Below are 20772 nucleotides of genomic sequence, written 5' to 3' on the forward strand. Positions count from 1 at the left end.
TAATACTAAAACTCGGTCACCAAAAAGCTTGTCTTTGTAAAATGGTCACTCAGTTTATTACATTTTCATATGAGATGAACTCTTTTTGTTTCATTGATTGACTCCTCTCTTTATGGTTACCAGAATAATCGAGAAATGTCAAGGAAAGGACCATATATCAGATCCAATTCTAAAGAGACTCACCATTCACCCTGCACAGTTTAGCGCGTTTTCTTCACAATTAGCTGTTTTAAAATCAGATTGATGAAGATTCCCAACAAAGTTCACATTATACAGACATAATGTATGCTTTGCCTCTGGTTTTCTAAAGTTAAATCAATCAATTACAACAAATTACAAACAATTGTTAAAACATTGCAATATTGTTTTTAAATAACACCAAAAAAAAGCGTTACTACCAAAGTGTAAATTCAACCAAATAATAAACCAGCAAAATTACACTGCTTACTAATCATTGTTAGCAGCCTTGGTATACCTTGTGGCAGCATATAATACAACAGAAAAAGAATGGGAAATCATGCAATATTATATTTGTACTGCAGAGAATGAATGCAACAGTATATGCTATCAGTATGCTGTTAGTAACACCCAAGAGAGGGGCATCTATTGACTTTTTCCCCTAAATGTAGGTCAGCTTAGCTTTAAAGATGTGACTTATTCTTTGGATCCAAAGTTAGAATAAAATGACAATAGGAAGTAAAATACCGAATCCCCCTTTCCAACACAGAATTCCATATTTATTTTTTTGTAGAAGGGATGCTATTTTATTTTTAATTTTTAGTGGGACAAACTCAGTGTTGATAAGCATAGTATAAGGGTGTTTACTGTATCAAATTATGTATTAAAAACGCATTGTACATACTTACTCACACATGCAGACCACCCATTCTTTCTAACTGCAAGGACAGTCCCAAACATTATTTCCAGCTTTTCAAAATGAGCTGCTTTCAGTGAAGCTAAAGCCTTCTCTGCTTGTGTTGAGACTATGGGTGCTGCCTGCGCTGCAGAAATCCCCATGCAATGTTTATGGCACTTTGACACTCTCCAACTTCCAGTTACTTGTTCCTGCTACAACCGGCATTCCGAGCAGTACATGTTCTGGTTGGTATTGTCGAAAATGAGCCATTCCTGATCAATTCTCCACTTTTCGTTTAACTTGCAAACCCTTTTAATTTTTCTCTGATTTTAGATAATTGGTCTTCGTCCATCTGTTTTCTTTTAGGAGGCTTTTGATACCTTCAAAATGTCTCCACATGATGTGTACATACAGCATTTACCACAGATCACTTGATTGCAAAGTGTACAGTATTTGTATGTCCTTAGAAATTCTGGCATGTGATTGGTTAAAACCTCATCACATGACCACAAATAATTATGCTGCTTATGGTCAATAATTTTTGTTATTTTTATTTTTTTTAATTCCCTCAAATTACATCATCACGCCGAGTGTCCTCTCGTCACACAACAAAGCAAAACGGCAGACAAAAAAGAAAGATTGTGCAAACACTAAAATCTTCATAAAAACATTGCTTTCAGTGTTTTCTGACTTCCTAAAATTCAAACAAATCCAACTCGACGATGTAAATAAATACAACGTTCACAAACTCAGACTCCTCTGAGAATTGTATGCCATCGTGAGAAAGTGAGGACGGACAGTTCTATGCCAAAAAAAAAAACTTTAATAACTGCACTATGGACTTCAAAAACATTACTTTCTTGACCACTTCATAAAATAAATATGACCTCGGCTCATAGTTGGAAACTAAAGGCCTCTAGGGAAGAACTATAATTACCTCTATGGGGCATTATAGTCCCCTGTTGATAACAATAGTTCTTCCCTCGGGGGCCATAGTTTCCCACTATTAGACTCCTCTCCAGTCCATATTTACTATTATATAAAAACAGCAATAAAAATACAAAACAGTACAATTAAATCAATAAAATAGGTCCCTCCCCGATGTTTTAATCAATTATATAATGACCACCTACATGTTCATGAAATCTAAGCACAGCACAGGAAAATATGTGAAAACTGAATCATAGTGCCTTGCATAAGTATTCACCCCCCTTGGACTTTTCCACATTTTGTAGTGTTACAACCTGGAATTAAAATGGAATTAATTAGGATTTTTTGTCACTGATCTACACAAAATAGTCCATAATGTCGACGTGGGGAAAAAAATCTACATATTTTTCAACATTATTTACAAATAAAAAACGGAAGTGTCTTGATTGCATATAAGTATTCACCCCCTTTGCTGTGACACCCCTAAATAAGCTCTGGTGCAACCAATTGCCTTCAGAAGTCACATAATTAGTTGAATGGAGTCCACCTGTGTGCAATTAAAGTGTCACATGATCTCAGACTAAATACACCTGTTTCTGGAAGGCCCCAGAGTTTGTTAGAGAGCATATCTAAACAAACAGCATCATGAAGACCAAGGAGCTATCAAAACAAGTCAGGGATAAAGTTCTGGAGAAGCACCAATCAGGGTTGGGTTATAAAAAAATATCCCAAACTTTGAACATCCCCCGGAGCACCGTTAAATCTGTTATTAAAAAATGGAAAGAATATGGCACAACCGCGACTCTGCCTAGAGAAGGCCGTCCACCAAATCTCAGGTAAGGAGGGCATTAGTCAGAGAAGCAACCAAGAGGCCAATGGTAACTCTGAAGGAGCTGGAGAGATCCACAGCTGAGATGGGAGAAACCGTCCATGGGACAACTATAACCCGGACGCTCCACAAAGCTCGGCTTTATGGAAGAGTGGCGAGAAGAAAGCCATTGCTGAAAAACACCCATATCAAATCCCGTTTGGATTTTGCCAAAAGGCATGTGGGAGACACAGCAAACATGTGGGAAAAGGTTCTCTGGTCTGATGAGACCAAAATTGAACTTTCTGGCCTTAGCGCAAAACGCTATGTGTGGCGCAAAGCCAACACTGCTCATCACCCTGAGAACACCATCCCCACGGTGAAGCATGGTGGTGGCAGCATCATGTTATGGGGATGCTTTTCATCGGCAGGGACTGGGAAACTGGTCAGGATTGAGGGCAAGATGGATGGAGCCAAATACAGGGAAATTCTAGAGGAAAACCTGTTTCAGTCTGCAAGAGACCTGGGACTGGGGCAGAGGTTCACCTTCCGGCAGGATAATGACCCTAAACACACAGCCAAAGCTACACTGGAGTGGTTTAAAAACAAGAACCTGAATGTCTTAGAATGGCCCAGTCAAAGCCCAGACCTCAATCCGACTGAGAATCTGTGGCAAGACTTAAAAATTGCTGTTCACCAACGGTCCCCATCCAACTTGACAGAGCTTGAGCAATTTTGCCAAGAATGGGCAATAATGGCAGGATCCAGATGTGCAAAGCTGGTAGAGACTTACCCAAAAAGACTCACAGCTGTAATTGCTGCCAAAGGTGCTTCTACCAAGTATTGACTCAGGGGGGTGAATACGTATGTAACCAACAAATGTCTTTTTTTTTGTTTAACTAACTTTTGTGTCACAATAAAAAATATTTTGCACCTTCAAAGTGTTAAGTATGTTGTGTAAATCAAATGGTAAAAATCCCAATTAAATCCATTTTAATTCCAGGTTGTAACACTACAACATGTGGAAAAGTCCAAGGGGGGTGAATACTTATGCAAGGCACTGTATATCCAGGTGACCTATTCGTACTGTAACGGATACTTGACCTTAAAACCTACTTCGGATCTGGGTATTATATTTGGACAATACTCTTTTTTTTGTACTTCATTTTGAGCTGGACAGACAGGTCTTCCCCAGTTAAAATTTTATTATTTTTCAAAAAAAATAATGGTAGACATAAATTTCTTGTAACTTTTCTTCCTCATCCACAAAAACAAAACTTCTGCTACAAAAGATTTTTCCTAAAATTTGTTTTTGAGAAATATCTAGAAATTATACATTTCCATTGGGGTATGTAAACTTTTGACTACAACTGGTTGTGATAGAAATATATATATATATATATATATATATATATATAATATATATATATATATATTAGCTCAAAGAGCCAGCTGCCCAACGTTTCGATATGTTGTACATATCTTTCTCAAGGGAGCCTGTGTTTGAATCAAAACATTGGAGGTGTTTATAGGTGTTTGACGGCATGACAACTACTTTTATTGTTTATATTCAAATCCATGATTTATTCTTACATGATGTAATGGTGTTCTATATATTGTGACATCATTTTTACTTCTATCTTTGAATCTGTATTAATTCTAATTAACACTACTTTATATAAACTTATATTTTTATTATATTATGCAATGCTGGCTCTGAGGATCAGTCTTGATTTGGCCTCCCCAGCGCATCAGTATGCACAACTTTTGAATGAATTTTGTTTATTTATTTAAATGTGATATATTTATTGAAGTTAATTAGTTCATTCTTTTCTGTTGAGTCCCGCTGGCATAATCGTGTTCAGTCTATTTATCCATTTACTTTCTTTTATTCTTCTATATGTTGCATTGTCTAATTTGACCTGTTCTAATACTACAAACTTTACATCATTTATGTCATGTCCTTGACTGGTGAAGTGCTGTACTGTTGGTTCATTCATTTTTTTTATTTCTAATTAGTGAAAGGTGGTTCTGTATTCTTTTATATAAAGTTGTTCCAGTCTCTCCAACATATTTGATTTCATCACATTTTTCACAGGCTATTCCATAAACAACATTGCTATTTTTACAGTAGGTATTAGTTTTTAGTGGATATGTGGTGTTCTTATGTTTAATTATATTTTTACTTTTGTCCATGTATTTACACACTTTACATGTACTAGTGCACGTATTCGTATAACCTATTTTGTCAATTATTCTATTATGTTTACTATGAACTAAAATATCACCTAAATTAGCTTCTCTTTTGAATGCTACAACTGGGGCCTTAAGAAATACTGAATTATGTAGAATCCGCAAGTGTTTCCAAACTATCTTAGAAATATTGGGCAAAGGTTTAGAGTAAGTCATTACTAATGGGACTCTCTTGACCTTTTTATCTCTATTTTTATAATCTAAGATCATCTATTTTTAGTTTATCCACCTTTCTTAACTCTGTCTCTATAATTCTTTCTTTGTATCCTCTAAGATTTGTTTTTAATACATTTCTTTGTTTTACATAGTCACTTTCTTTTGAGCATATTCTTCCTAGACCCTTTGGGATTGCCCTTTTAGTGTGTATTGGATGTGCAGAGGACATGTGCAAATACTGGTGCATGTCAGTAGGTTTACAGAAGAGGTCAGTCTCAATTGAACCACCTTCAAGTTTTACTATGGTATCTAAAAATTCTAAGGTTCTCTTTCCGATTTTCTAAGTAATTGTTCTTCCCATTTCCCCATGTATGTACTGGCAAAATGCATTCCTAATTTAGATCCTATTGCTGTACCATCGTTTTGTTTGTAATTCTTATTAACAAATGTAAAATAACTTCTAAAACGACATTGATCATGTTCAGCACCTCTACTGTTGGTATTGTTTTAACTAGTCTATTATCTAGTGCTTTTTGACAAGCTTCTAAAGTTTCTTTACGAGGGACACTTGGGTACAAGGATTTTACATCCATGCAAAATAAAATTGTATTCTCTGGAAGGTTGTGTTTTAGTGATTCAAGTCTTTTTAAAAATTGTGTTGTATCCTTAACATAGCTTGGTAATTTCTCAACGTGCAACCTAAGTTGTTTTTTCTGCTATTTCAGCTATTACAGACGTGCTCAAATTTGTTGGTACCCTTACAGCTCATTGAAATAATGTTTAATTCCTCCTGAAAAGTGATGAAATTAAAAGCTATTTTATCATGTATACTTGCATGCCTTTGGTATGTCATAGAATAAAGCAAAGAAGCTGTGAAAAGAGATGAATTATTGCTTATTCTACAAAGATATTCTAAAATGGCCTGGACACATTTGTTGGTACCCCTTAGAAAAGATAATAAATAATTGGAATATAGTGATATTTCAAACTAATTAGTTTCTTTAATTAGTATCACACGTCTCCAATCTTGTAATCAGTCACTCAGCCTATTTAAATGGAGAAAAGTAGTCACTGTGCTGTTTGGTATCATTGTGTGCACCACACTGAACATGGACCAGAGAAAGCAAAGGAGAGAGTTGTCTGAGGAGATCAGAAAGAAAATAATAGACAAGCATGGTAAAGGTAAAGGCTACAAGACCATCTCCAAGCAGCTTGATGTTCCTGTGACAACAGTTGCAAATATTATTAAGAAGTTTAAGGTCCATGGAACTGTAGCCAACCTCCCTGGGCGCGGCCGCAAGAGGAAAATCGACCCCAGATTGAACAGAAGGATAGTGCGAATGGTAGAAAAAGAACCAAGGATAACTGCCAATGGAGATACAAGCCGAACTCCAAGGTGAAGGTACGTCAGTTTCTGATCGCACCATCCGTCGCTTTTTGAGCGAAAGTGGGCTCCATGGAAGAAGACCCAGGAGGACTCCACTTTTGAAAGAAAAACATAAAAAAGCCAGACTGGAATTTGCTAAAATGCATATTGACAAGCCACAATCCTTCTGGGAGAATGTCCTTTGGACAGATGAGTCAAAACTGGAGCTTTTTGGCAAGTCACATCAGCTCTATGTTCACAGACGAAAAAATGAAGCTTTCAAAGAAAAGAACACCATACCTACAGTGAAACATGGAGGAGGCTCGGTTATGTTTTGGGGCTGCTTTGCTGCGCCTGGCACAGGGTGCCTTGAATCTATGCAGGGCACAATGAAATCTCAAGACTATCAAGGCATTCTGGAGCGAAACGTACTGCCCAGTGTCAGAAAGCTCTGTCTCAGTCGCGGGTCATGGGTCCTCCAACAGGATAATGACCCAAAACACACAGCTAAAAGCACCCAAGAATGGATAAGAACAAAACATTGGACTATTCTGTAGTGGCCTTCTATGAGTCCTGATCTGAATCCTATCGAACATCTATGGAAAGAGCTGAAACTTGCAGTCTGGAGATGGCACCCATCAAACCTGAGACAGCTGGAGCAGTTTGCTCAGGAAGAGTGGGCCAAACTACCTGTTAACAGGTGCAGAAGTCTCATTGAGAGCTACAGAAAACGTTTGATTGCAGTGATTGCCTCTAAAGGTTGTGCAACAAAATATTAGGTTAGCGGTCCCATCATTTTTGTCCATGCCATTTTCATTTGTTTTATTATTTACAATATTATGTTGAATAAAAAATCAAAAGCAAAGTCTGATTTCTATATGGAATAAACAATGGTGGATGCCAATTACTTTTGTCAGTCTCAGAGAAAATTGTGCATTCTTAGTTTTTTGTGGAGGGGTACCAACAAATTTGAGCACGTCTGTATGTGTGTTGGATTATCAATCGATATATATATATATATATATATATATATATATATATATATATAAAGAGAAAAGGATATTTCAGGTACTTAAAAAGGTAGAATAATTGATTACAAATCAATTATCAGGATGTTTCGGACTACAAGTCCTTCATCGGCTGAATACAAAAAAACTGTGCTTTAAGAAGTTGATAAAAAACAAACAAGTAGTCTTTTAAACAAAATTCCAGAATGATGATGATGATGACCTCAGAATAGAATGTTCATTCCAAATGGCTCCAAAGTGCCTAGTCTGAAAATAAGTTCACATTCCTTTTGTTTCCTGACAGCATTCCATAGCATTGAACCATCCCACAAATTGTGATGTCTTCTATAGTGTGGTCATTTCTGTTAAAATGTCTGGTGACAGGAAAGGTAGAGGTGTTAATTCGTACACTTCTCAGATGTTCCATGAAGCGATCAGCCAAGCGTCGTTTTGTTTCACCAATATATAGCTTGTTACATTTGATGCAGCCAATGCAATATACTATTCCTTTACTAATGCAAGTAAAAGTATCATGGATAGTAAATGAGTATTTTGCTCCCTTAACTACTGCGTTGCTGTGAATGTATTTACAAGTAACACAGCGTGACCTATTGCATGGAAACGTATCCTTAAGACTGTCCAGATTGGGCTGAATGTTACTGCCCATGGTTACTGTTACCAGATGCTCTCTTAGATTTTTGTCTCTTCTGTATGACATTGAACTTATTTTCAAATTTGGCACTTTGGAGCCATTTGGAATGAACATTCTACTCTGAGGTCATCATCATCATCATCTTCTTCATCATCATCATCAACATCATCAACATTCTGGAATTTTGTTTAAAAAACTACTTGTTTGTTTTTTATCAACTTCTGAAAGCACTGTTTTTTTGTATTCAGACGATGAAGTCCAAAACATCCTGATAATTGATTTGGAATCAATTATTCTACCTTTTGAAGTACCTGAAATATCCTTTTCTCTTTTTTCTTTTTGATCATTTTGGTACACAGCATTAATGCATTTATAATATATATATATATATATATATATATATATATATATATATATATATATATATATCTCAGTGCCTTGCAAAAGTATTCAGACTTCAATTACAATTACAAATTGTACATTGAAATTTCGTTCTGTTTGATATTTTATTTTAAAACACAAACTCAAAATCAATTATTGTAAGGTGACATTGGTTTTATGTTGGGAAATACTTTTAAGAAAAATAAAAAATCAAGATTCGAAATCAGGGCTTTTTGTCAGAAGCTCTCAAAACAGCGCAAAAGTATAAATGATATATATATTTTACAACACTATTATAGTGTAGTTTAATAAAATATAATCAGATTGTAATGTGAAATAGGTGACATATGGACTTTAAACTTCCATACTTGCTCCCACATCACTTTTTCTTTTTTTTACCTACATCACTTCCAGCCAGCATCTCATGTGTTCTAGTATTGCGTCCCTGTGCACCTGCGCGAACAGCAGAACATGTGATGCCCGAGTGTTTTGAGCTGCTATTGGTTAAGCTATTCTGGTGTCGGAGTGATAACGAATTGTATTTGCAATGGATTACTGAAACTGGAGGGAAATAACAAAAAGCGTTTAAATCAGATTCAGCAAATTTGGAGCATTCTTTAAAGTTTATTTTTAAATAATTGTATTTTGTGTCATTGAGTACATCATTGTTAAACTATTTTGCCCCCCCCCCCCCACTGCTGACACACAGCAGGGCATGCAGTCCAGAAGTCCTCTATCGGCGTGGAATCACCAGCAGCAGAAAACTGTTTTTCGGTTTCACACTTGGGCGTGTAAAATGTTCTGTTGGGCATGTAAAATGTAGAGCTTTGGGGAATTTTCTACCCCTGGTGTATAGATGTTATCCTTCAGGCACCCTCTGCTGCAGCAAATCACAACTCATCTCCCGCTAATTATTTGAAGAATGTCGCACAACTCTCACAATGTACAGAAATCTCGCTAAGCAGATGCAATAAATATTAGTAGGCTATATTGTGTCTTAGTAGGCTATATTGTGTCTGTCTTCATTAACATATTTTCTCTTAGTACATATGACAATTTTCACTTTAAGTGTCACGAAAACAAAAATGCAAATTGTGGTATGTTTGCGCTGCGACTGGCCCACCTTACTACACCTACCCCTTATTAACTACATTTCTGTTAATATAGGCCAAATAAATATTAACAAAAATATAGACAAGTATGACCGGTACCCATTATATTCAGCTCACCCAGACTACTGCATGATCTAAAGATAGAAGTTCACAAATTGTAAACTCTTGTTCCCCTGTGGTCATGATGGAAGTATAGACAGTGTTTTCAAGAGGCTTCAGTAAAGTACATTCGATAAGCTTGCCTTCTGTTCTCAAGTTGCCTTTTACATGAATGAAGAGATGTGGTTTCACAGATTGGTTGCTAAAGTGATTCCCAGAAAATTAAAATCAGGCATGTATTAAACTCCAAATACAGCAGGGCCTCTCTCTCACAAACCCTCTCTCTCAGCTCATTTACGAGGGCTTTTAAATGCTAAAACAATGAGTGGGTAATGAGTTGGGTAATGAGTTGGTCTTGAAATCCTGACTGGTCATTTACCTCCTGTTAGAATTTACTGATGATCACAACCCCTTACAGTATGTTTGTTTACGCATCAATAAATTGCACTAAAGCGTTGACATTTATCAAGCAGAAATATTTTTTGCTTTTGCAAAAAGCTTTTCCAGTGATGTGGAGCAATTTAAGTCTGTATGTGTTTTCTATTATGCAGTATTGCATATCTTTATTAACACAGATGAACAGTTGTCAAGTTGCCATTTTGCTTGTCACATGTCAGGCACATCCCCCACTTCTCATGCCTCTTATCCATCAGATTTCTGTAATCTGGAGTAATGCCAAGTCATATGAAGGCTCAGAAAAGAGCAGGTTAGGAGGCCCTGCAGCATCCAAGAAACCTCACATCCTCAAATGGACAGGACTATACACAGACACATATGAAACAACTAGTCAAATATAATACATCTTTTTAATAAATTACTCTCAATACCTCAGTAAGACATGAGAGGAAACCCTATGTGCATTCACCCATATAGGCTAAGCTGTGGTTTCATTATGTACATCCTCTTGTGGTTTCTGAATAGTCTGTGGTATCCTCAATACTGTACCTTCTTTCACACTCCTCTCTGCAATAATTATTTTCTCCTGTTTGGGCAGGTACTATGGCACTTCCTTGCTTCTATCTACTGTAGGAACCTAGGTTAATAACAGAGACACATCATGTACTGTACAGGAGCAGACCAATGTCAATGTGCTACAGTACAACTCAAAACTCAGCCAGGTTGGTTTTGATGCTATTCATTCTCTTACTCAACATAAAAGCATAGAGTCTCATTAGGCACCAATAGCACAGCATTTAGGAAATGACTGACCCTATGTGATAGAAGAGCAAATCCAAATTGTGAGAATTGCTTTTTAAACTCTTCAAATTCAAAACACTTTAATAATGCAATTTATTTGTAATATATTAAACATTTAAAACCACTGTGAATCTTATACTTTTCAGAACAAAAAGTATAGCTACTTTAAATTAAGCATTCCCACATATGAAGGCTCGACTGTCTAGTGTTATGCATCCAGAGCAAGGTGAACTGCAGTACCTGACAGTAGAGCCTTTATCGAGACTGCATTGTCACTATTAGAAAACAAACTATTTTAAAAGTTGCTTTTTACTTGTCATATCTGCTTTTAGTTTATCTGGGCATTCTCACTGAATTGAAACTTTTCAAGCAACTTGTACAGTAAGAGTCTGAGCTGCTTGTTGCTCTAACCAGCAGCAGTGAATCAGGTGCTAGCCTATGCTGATCTGCTACAGTAATTAACAAAAAATATCACAGCATTCTTATCACAGTATAATATCTAAAGATATTGACCAATTTTATTACCAAGTAATTTACAATGCTAGAGATATCTGCAGTGTAGCTTGAACTACATCCAGTTACAAAATGCACACAGGTTGTCAGTTTGCTGAGATCCCATTACAACAGAAATTCCCAGTTAACATATTTTCCAATGTTTGTTTTTATGAAATCATGCACTGTAAAAGGCAAAACTAAATATATACTGTATTCACAGTGTGTTATTGAGGTTAAAGGCTAAATACTGTCTTTATGTTAATCCAAAGATGTGTGTACGTTCATTGCTCTTATTAAAATTGGTTATCTGGATACTTAACATAGAACCTCTAAGGCAGGCTTTTCATTATTATTTTTTTTAGTTTTATTTTTTTTCCCAGTTTGTTGCTATTCCTGAGATGGGTTTACATTTTTTTTCTTTCAAAATAAATGAAACTAAAATGTGCAATTATAGAATTAACTGTTTCAGCACTAAATTGGGCAGCAGTGTGGAGTAGTGGTTAGGGCTTTGGACTCTTGACCAGAGGGTTGTGGGTTCAATCCCAGTTGGAGGACACTGCTGCTGTACCCTTGAGCATGGTACTTTACCTAGATTGCTCCAGTAAAAACCCAACTGTATAAATGAGTAATTATATGTAAAAATAATGTGATATCTTGAAACAATTGTAAGTCGCCCTGGATAAGGGCGTCTGCTAAAAAATAAATAATAATAATAATAATAATAATAATAATAATAATAATAATAATAATAATAATAAATGTTCAACAAACCATATAAAATAGCAAAGTCGAGAAATTAAAACTGTAGCTCATAATTATGCGAGCGATGCCAGTGTTACACTGCTGTCCTATTTACAGACATATGGGAGAGTCTAATAATCCACTATTACAAATGACTGCTACAGTATACTGTCAAGGACTGGTGTCCTGAAAAGATTTGCATGTTCTGGCAACCTCTCAACTGAACTTTGCTTGACCTTTACTTACAGTAAGGTTTTGAACCTTTACATTACAGAAGCAAAGTATTGCTAAGACTTGTATGCGAGGAACCACATCAGGAGGCAACAACCTGTAGTGCAGCCTGGAAAAAGGCACAAAACTTGAGAAAGAACCCTCAGTAATTTGCACTCCCGTAGACTATATACTTCTTTTCTGTTCCCCCTTTTTCTTTGTGCTACCGTACACAATGTTAGTTGAGATGCATCAGAAGTTAAATAAAACAAATCTTAAAATACACAATGAGCTAAGCAGAAATACATTTGACATAATCTGGTCTGCTAATTTAAAATGAGACAACTTCATACTTCCAGCTATGCTCGGTCTGGTCTATCTATTAAACTACTAAATACAATGTAAGCCTATTCTTTATTTTACACTGCCAAGATTCTACAAAAAATGTGAAATTCTCCCTCCACAATATCAAGATTTTTAGAGTCCGTCTCCTCTTTTTTAGAGTCTGTCTCCTCTTTAAGGTAAGCATATGCTACAGCTTACATAAAGAAAACAAGTGCTGCATGACTCAGTCTCAATGAGTCAATGATTTTTCTTAACAGTAATGTCTTTTTTTGGCCTTGTACAGTGCAGAAAATTCTGAATCACTTGCACAGAAGTAACACGCAACATTTTCTGAAGCTGAAGACATCTCTTGTAGAGGAAAACTAAAAAAATATTGTCAAACTGTCAAATCACATGTATGTAAATATATGTATGTTAAACATTGGTTGGCACCAGATACGCTGCGTACTGGGTGTTTTAAGTATTGAAAAAATATGAATTACATATGTATTTAAATGTAATGCGTAAAGAATACACTAGTAATTTTGCTGTATAGCTTGAGTTTGCATGTTATCAAGCTTCTTGTACTTCGTTGGTTCCCGGCCTCTCAATGGTCAATTGTGAATGTGGTAGCTAAATAATGGCTCATCGAAATGCAGGGGCAGCTAATTGTAGCCTGCCTGGGAACTGCCAGAAAAACATGGCCAAAAAGTCCTGTCTAAGTCATGACTAAGTTAATTCTGTATTTTACTCACCCAAAATATATTGTACTTACATTTGCCCTGAATATCAAAGCTTTTCCAACCGCCGGTGAGGGCTTTTGTGGCAGGTTTTAATTTTGATTGTTTTTCATGTTTCAAGCAAAAATCAAAGGAAGGATGAAAACAGTCACAAAACCCCAATTCCGACAGTATGAGGAATGTTATGCAAATTAAGTGGGTACCTAATTAACATACCCCCCTTGCAAAAATGAAAAGGTTTGATGTGGTGGGAATTGTTATTTTCCCATCTAAAGTGGTTCTGCCTGTTTCAAAAAGTCCTAATGGAGATGTGAACTTGGGTGCAGTGACTCTGACTACTTTGGCAATGGAGCCCGATGTGCTGCTAGAGATTGCTGCAATTTTAGATGAAAGGGCTAATGTAGCTGCTATGCCAAAATGAAAAATAAGTAAATAAACGAATACATAAAATGACTAAATAAATATATTTATACATTTACTTATTTAGTCATTTACGTATTTGTATATTTTTCATAAATGTCTATTTATTTTTCAACATTTATTTATTTCTATATTTATGCATTCATTAATTTATTAATGTATTTCATGTTTGCATAAAATATCCTCCATAACCGAAACTATAATTGAATACAGTATACATTTAAAACATTTGGCTACATTAAAATAGGAGCTCTCTAACTACATTTTTTCTGTTTGTTCTGATGTACTGCTTTATTATTGTGTTTTATTAACTGTATATTCTCTTCTTTCTCCATCTCTCCTGAAACACACGCCTGTTTTGTTTTTCTCCGCCTTTACTACCTTTCAATCCCACCTGTCCTGAAATCCTGATCATTAACATATAGGTTTCTGATTTAAATACTGAATAGTTTTCCGCCACTTATGTAAATTGCACCCATTCCACCTGTCGGAAAACAGCACTTTTTTACATTCAGGGCCCTAGTGTCTAAATTGGAGAGTAAATTATTCAATGACACAAAACCTTATCTGGAACGCTGGTTTGCATTACGAAACATTTGCAGTAAATAGTTTAAGTTACATATAATCTAAAGGCTAAATTCAAAATGCAGTCAACAAAATACAGTTTGTGTTATAGTTGTATTACTGATTAATAATTGAGCTGCTGTAGCTTTAAGAGAGTGGTGTGTGCCATAGTGCTTGCAGGGACAGTGGGGGAGTTATGGGGAAGTCCTTGTTGTAGTACAAGCGTGTAGTCAGTGTGTTACTTTGGCAGCTTCAATCTTGCAAGAATATGTTCATATTGCTGTTTACATAATCATAAAAGGTATTTAAGTTGCTGTACATCCGGAAGACACAAGAATAAACCTTACCTGGACTCACAAACATCTGTCTGGAAGTGGTATTCTTTCAGATCGGCTGGCTACAATAGCATTATGTTAATACTTTGTGTTACCTGTAAACAGGTGTGATAAATCAATTAATAGATTGGATGATAAATCAATCAACAGAAAATGTCAAGATTAAAACCCAAAATTTAAAAATGTATTTTTCAATATCCAATATAGAAAATATACTATAATAATTATCACAATATTTGCTCTGATAATTAGAGTTCTTGTATTGCCCCAATCCTAGTTATTCATATTTTCAATAGTTTGTAAACCTTAAGTAAAATATAAATTAGAAAAAGAATGTATCGTTTAAGTGTCCAGACGTTAAAAACAATATGGCAGTGAAAAGGTTAATTTCTACTGGAAACCACCTGCGATGTGACTTATTTGATAATCACAGAATACAGCTTGTAAAGACTATCTGAAAGCAAGTGGTAATGCATCAATAATATGGTCAAAGGATAAACAAATATTGCACTTATATGAACAGCAGTAGGTGCAGTGGTGGTTTTGCAAACTGATACAAGTTCCACTGCAGGGATGCTTAATTATCATTCATTAACGACAATGAGAAATAGATATGTAAATTTCACAGCAGCCGGTAAAAGACGAATTAATTAGGATGAAGCACATAAAGAGTTAATGTATATTGAAACCTCAGAAACAAACAGACAGCAAAGGTTGCGTGTGCCAGAGATATGTGTAAATTCAAGAAATAATAGTAAGTGAAAATATTCCAATTGGCCAACTGCTGACTCACCAGCAAGATCACTCTGCAGTTTTACTGGATTTGTGTCTCGGAGACATTTCATGTCATTTTGCTCAGTCCTGACCGCCATGGGCTGGAAACTGGAAAACTGCAGAAAGCCATTACAAGAACAACCATTTTGATGCTTGTGTCATCTTGAAAGAATGAATATGTTTTTTTATACCTTTTAATTATTTTTATGTACAAATTAGGCATTTTTAATAATAAGAAAGGCGCATCTCAAAGTTAACATATTTACTCTACGGTGATATGAGGGTACTAGGGTGACATGGCAATCTGATGAGGTTTGTTTTTCTGGACATGTGTAAACAAGTACAGTAACAGACAAACACCCCATAACTGCAGTAAATGCAAAAATTTGAGCGAGCAGTATCATGACTTACAACCACCTCATTCACAAAAACTGTACCACACAGTCTAGAAACTGGCAAATTCCTTTTTTAAAGACATTTGCTTTGGCAACACTGTGGAAAATAAGTCATGCCAATAAAGCACTTTGAGTTGAATTGAATTGACATCCCCAGATTCATATATTCTCATTAACTAAATCAAATGTCAAGGGAATCTGTAAAAATGGAAACAATGTCCAATATAAATGGTCATTTTATTTCCCTAACATTACATTATATGCACATTTCACATTATATTAAAATGTGAAAAATATTCTATAAAGTTTTTTTTTTTTTTTAAATACTAGTTTAACAAATAATCTGTGCCTTATGATTGGCCGCGAGATTTTTTTTAATGCAAAGCAGTCAGATGCAATTCATAAAACCAGCTGACCGTTTGATGATGATATTTATAGAGACCGCGAGGCACTTGCAAACTAGTATCCTGCTAGCAGCTCTTGAACCTCTCTTTTGTTTAACACCGAGCTGCAACAGCAGCCCACAAACACGACACTCACACCCAACAAAGGCGAATAGAAAACTTAGATTAATCGAGAATGACAGAACAATGTCAGGGTTTCACATGCTGATCCACACCAAAAACACATTCAAAATGTTAATAAATGTTAACCGTTCCTCTCTACACATATAAGTGATCAAACTTTAAGACACATATTTTGAACCGCCCCCCGCCAAAAAAACACGTACAAGTGCAAGGTAATTCAATAAATCAAGTTTGTTGTAAAGATACAACCGTAAACGAAACTAAACATATGCTTGTTGAAGTTGCTGTTATTTTTATTAACTAAGGTACATTACCGAGAATATTACTGAAAAAAGTCACAAGAATAAGACCTTTCCGCTGAACCCATACAGAATACCAATGATCACCAACCTTGCAATGCACTCGTACACAGTAGTAAACACTCCCCTCCTTCTCGAAGGTAATGTGGGTCACAAGGCCTAAGACTCCCCCAACACTGAAAACACCCCCTTCATCGCTTCGCACTGTCTATGCCCTGTGCGCATACACATACACCACACTCAGAGGTATTTGGACAACCCCCGTGGATGCCAAAGTAAACAATTACCTTGCAGAATCCCCCATTCTCCGGCTTTTCGTCATTATTGTTTTGGTGTAGATGGCTGCGTTGAGTTAACTGGAGTTACAAAAACAGCAGTCCTACCTTGGGCTCCGCAAGCACTAGGCATGCGCAATGGAATAACAATCACACACTGGCAATACAGTCTAGCTGTGATGAAGATCCAGCGAGGCAGATAGGTTTTTTATCTATTGACATGCAACAGGTTAACTGAGATAATATAGTAATATTCTTAACGAGTATAAATAAATACAACTCAATATTTCTGCGTAGGTAGGAAGGAATTAGTACATTAGATAGTAGTATGAATCCGGAACACTAAAACACCGTATGTGTATCTTCAAAATCCCATATTATTAATTTAAAATATATGGTATTAAAATAGAGTACATAACAGCCCCCCAAAAGTATAGCCATTACCAGCGATTTTGTCATCAACGTGTTAACAGCAAACAGCCAGGACCCATGACAATAATAATTAAGGTTACCAGTAACATTTTGAAATATCACAGTATGATTTATGTATACTTACAGTATATGAACGCTAGACCAATCTTTATGTTTCCAAGTCTCAACTTTACCTTTAGGCAAAAAACCTATAATATGGGGACCCAACCGAATCCAACCCATACTGGGGTTTACTTTAAAAACTCGAGTGACGAAAATATTATGTACCAAAATTCATTCGGAACGCAAAAATATAATAACAATAATTAAAACAACTGCTTACATATAATACGATTATATCATTATGAATTACAAAAATATAAATACTAAACCTACCTTTTACACAGCATAGTGATTTGCAAACTATTTTCCCTGTTGTGTTTTAAGGTTTATTTCGGTAGTGTATGTTCTTTGAAATGCACGTTGTTACACAAGCGTTCCCACTTTTGGCCCGTATCTGTCACTCACTCGGCTGGCACAGAGCCAATCAGGTCAAATGCGCGCTGCAATCAAACATGAATTGATGTACTTACATAGATAGCGCTGTCTGTGCTTAGCACAATATCTGATTGAAAGCAGCTTCGTCCTATCAGTTTATCAGGCGTTCACCTACTGTACTTTTGTATTCAATACAGAGTTCAACCCTCTGACACAGAAAGAACTGCAGTACATCAATCCTTGGTCATTTACTTCGTACCACATAATTATGAAGGTTGTTAAAAGGTTGTACACCTGATTCTTGTCATTTTCTCCCTTATGATAACATACTATTTAATGATGGTAACGGTTTGTTCATGTACTCTTGAATAAGATAGGCACATTGTATAAATTGACCATAAATGTAACCGAATTTCTGCAATAAACTAAAATGGACGCAAGTTTAAAGCTGCAGTGCCCCACAAGCATGTTCAGTTTTACACTAAATCTAACTGAATTTTAGCATCATTCCAGAAGGCTGCACAGTTTACTTTGATTCACACAAAGGAGTTGTTTGTTGTTTGTTTATTTATTTATTTATTTTGTCGTGACCCTACAATTTAATTTAAAACGTATATGCTTCAGGGGGTTACATATACGGCGCATACATATTCAAGCTAAATAGAAATTAGACTTAAGTTCTAGTTTTCTTATTTTATTTTATATATGTTGATGCAAATCAAAACGTAAGAAAGAACTTTTTCCAAATGTTTTTAAAATACAACTTCTTGGTGCCTACTCTGCATTCTGTAGCCATTTTGATGGGCCAGTTTGTTTACATTTCTTTAGCGTATTTGAACAATTTGTAGTTGTATTTTTTTTTCTTTTGTGCATTGTGATTTCCCTGTAAAAGCACCATGAAAAGTTGAAAAATCACAAAGGCCCCTCAGCCTACAATATTAATTGCATTTTATATATTTTTACTGTTTGTTAAATAAATAAATAAATAAATAAATAAATAAGGATATGCATTTTATGGTATTTGAAATCAATGTGGTTGATTTTGGTTTTTCCTTTTTTTAATTACTTCCTCATAACTGAAAGTATGTCTTAAACAGGTGAAAACAGCTTAACAACAAGAGCTAGACATTGCTGTAATTACTACATTATTACATTATTTAGCAGATGCCTTTATCCAAGGCGACTTTCAGAGACTAGGGTGTGTGAACTATGCATCAGCTGCAGAGTCACTTACAATTACGTCTCACCCGAAAGACGGAGCACAAGGAGGTTAAGTGACTTGCTCAGGGTCACACAATGAGTCAGTGGCTGAGGTGGGATTTGAACTGGGGACCTCCTGGTTACAAGCCCTTTTCTTTAACCACTGGACCACACAACACTACTGTATTGCAATGATACCACTATCCCCTTTTTCAGCAGTAGGTATCTAGCCTTCCCAGAAGGTAAGGACTTCTGTCTCATGAATGTAATCATTTATTCACCCCAATTAACTGGACCGTTTCAGAAAGTTTGGCTTGCCAGTGGAAGAATACAATCATCACCTTCTCAGGTACGCTGGGAACACTGGAATGAGTGAAACTTGGACGCAAGTGGGGTGACTAGAATGTGAAATACTGTGGCAAAGATGTGTCTGTATTGTATAAAAGAACAAAACCAAGTCTTCTGAATTAGCTAGTATGTCATAAAACGATGTAATGAAATGAAACAAATGCACATTTTGTGGTCTACATTTAATTGCTAAATAATTGCACACATTACTGTATACAGTTTACTGCATCTGATATTGAGCTCCTTGAAAATCGCTAAATAAGTGACTGTGGATAGGAGGTTTATAATATATCAAGACTGTATAAAAAATGTTAACCACATGGTTGTTGGTTTTATTTATTTTTTAAATTTATGTTAAATATTAATGAGATACATACATGGGATGCAAACCATTTGTTGGGGTACTCAGCATTATATTATGTGAAACTACAACCTAACTAAACTGTTTTTTATGCTAAACAAACCTCAGCTAGCTGTTTTTTCTCTGTAGTATACTTTTTTCATTCAAATTCTGCTTTAAAAAAAAAAAAACATTTTTCAAAATACTATCAAGTACACAAGCTGTAGTAGTTAATAACTCAGGGCTTTTCGAGCAACGCTTAAGGGTTGGGGTTAAGCTCCAATCTAATTTGCATTCAAAAGCAATAAGCTCAAGTTTTTTATTTGATTTATATACTCAGGGTGTTCAATCTGCAACACTCACTTAGACTTGAAAAACATTGTTCAACTGGTCCATTCTAGGGGATTATTAAATGCTGTCTAGCATACAGACGCTGTTAAAACCAGGACACCTGCTAGCATCGCTTTTAGAGCTACAGTACTACCTGTACCTTGTCCACAGTGACTGAAACTTACCTGATATAGGGGGATGCAGCCTTTATACAGTATATATTACATACAGTATACAGTTGTAGTCAGAACTTTAAAGGGTGAGACGTAGTTGTAAGTGACTCTGCAACTGATGCATAGTTCACACACCCTAGTCTCTGTAAGTCGCCTTGGATAAAGGTGTCTGCTAAATAAACTAATAATAATACTCCAATGGAAATGTATAATTTCTAGAAATTTCTTGATAACAAAGAATTTTAGGAAAAATCTTTTGGTGCAAAAGTTTTGCTTTTGTGGATGAGAAAAAAAAAATATGAAATAGATGTCTACAATTATTTATTTCAGTAATTTTTTTGCAAAACTCAAAAAATGCAAATTCAAATGTATTTATACCCTGACACGGAAAATTAAATGAATAGCTAGTTGAGGCACCTTTAGCAATAATAACCTTTAACGATTACGATATTTGTCAATGAGCTTTTTGCATGATTCTTTCGTGATTTTTGACCATTCTTCAACGCAAAATTGTTCCAGTTCATTCAAATTCAGAGGACTTCTCTTGTGCACAGCC

The 20772-nt window shown here is 35.7% G+C and overlaps 1 protein-coding gene across 11 annotated transcripts in view; it reads right to left on the reverse strand.

Moving 5' to 3' along the window:
* Nucleotides 1-17872, reverse strand: part of LOC117421158 (circadian locomoter output cycles protein kaput-like) — a 65322-nt gene extending 47450 nt beyond the window's left edge. For 2 of the 11 annotated variants that reach the window (XM_034035162.3, XM_034035160.3), the window contains exon 1: nucleotides 17724-17872. Coding sequence is in view for 2 of the 11 variants with exons in the window: in XM_059026748.1 (XP_058882731.1) it covers nucleotides 16929-16963 (35 nt within the window). In the remaining 9 variants the exon portion in view is untranslated. Of the gene's footprint in view, nucleotides 1-10565; nucleotides 10654-14658; nucleotides 14742-15439; nucleotides 15537-16732; nucleotides 16904-16928; nucleotides 17601-17723 lie in introns of those variants that run through there. The other 9 variants (XM_059026712.1, XM_059026714.1, XM_059026735.1 and 6 more) reach the window with 9 other exon arrangements.
* Nucleotides 17873-20772: the final 2900 nt, after the last annotated feature.

Source organism: Acipenser ruthenus, chromosome 1, assembly GCF_902713425.1.
Source record: "Acipenser ruthenus chromosome 1, fAciRut3.2 maternal haplotype, whole genome shotgun sequence".
NCBI classification, from domain to species: Eukaryota; Metazoa; Chordata; class Actinopteri; order Acipenseriformes; family Acipenseridae; genus Acipenser; species Acipenser ruthenus.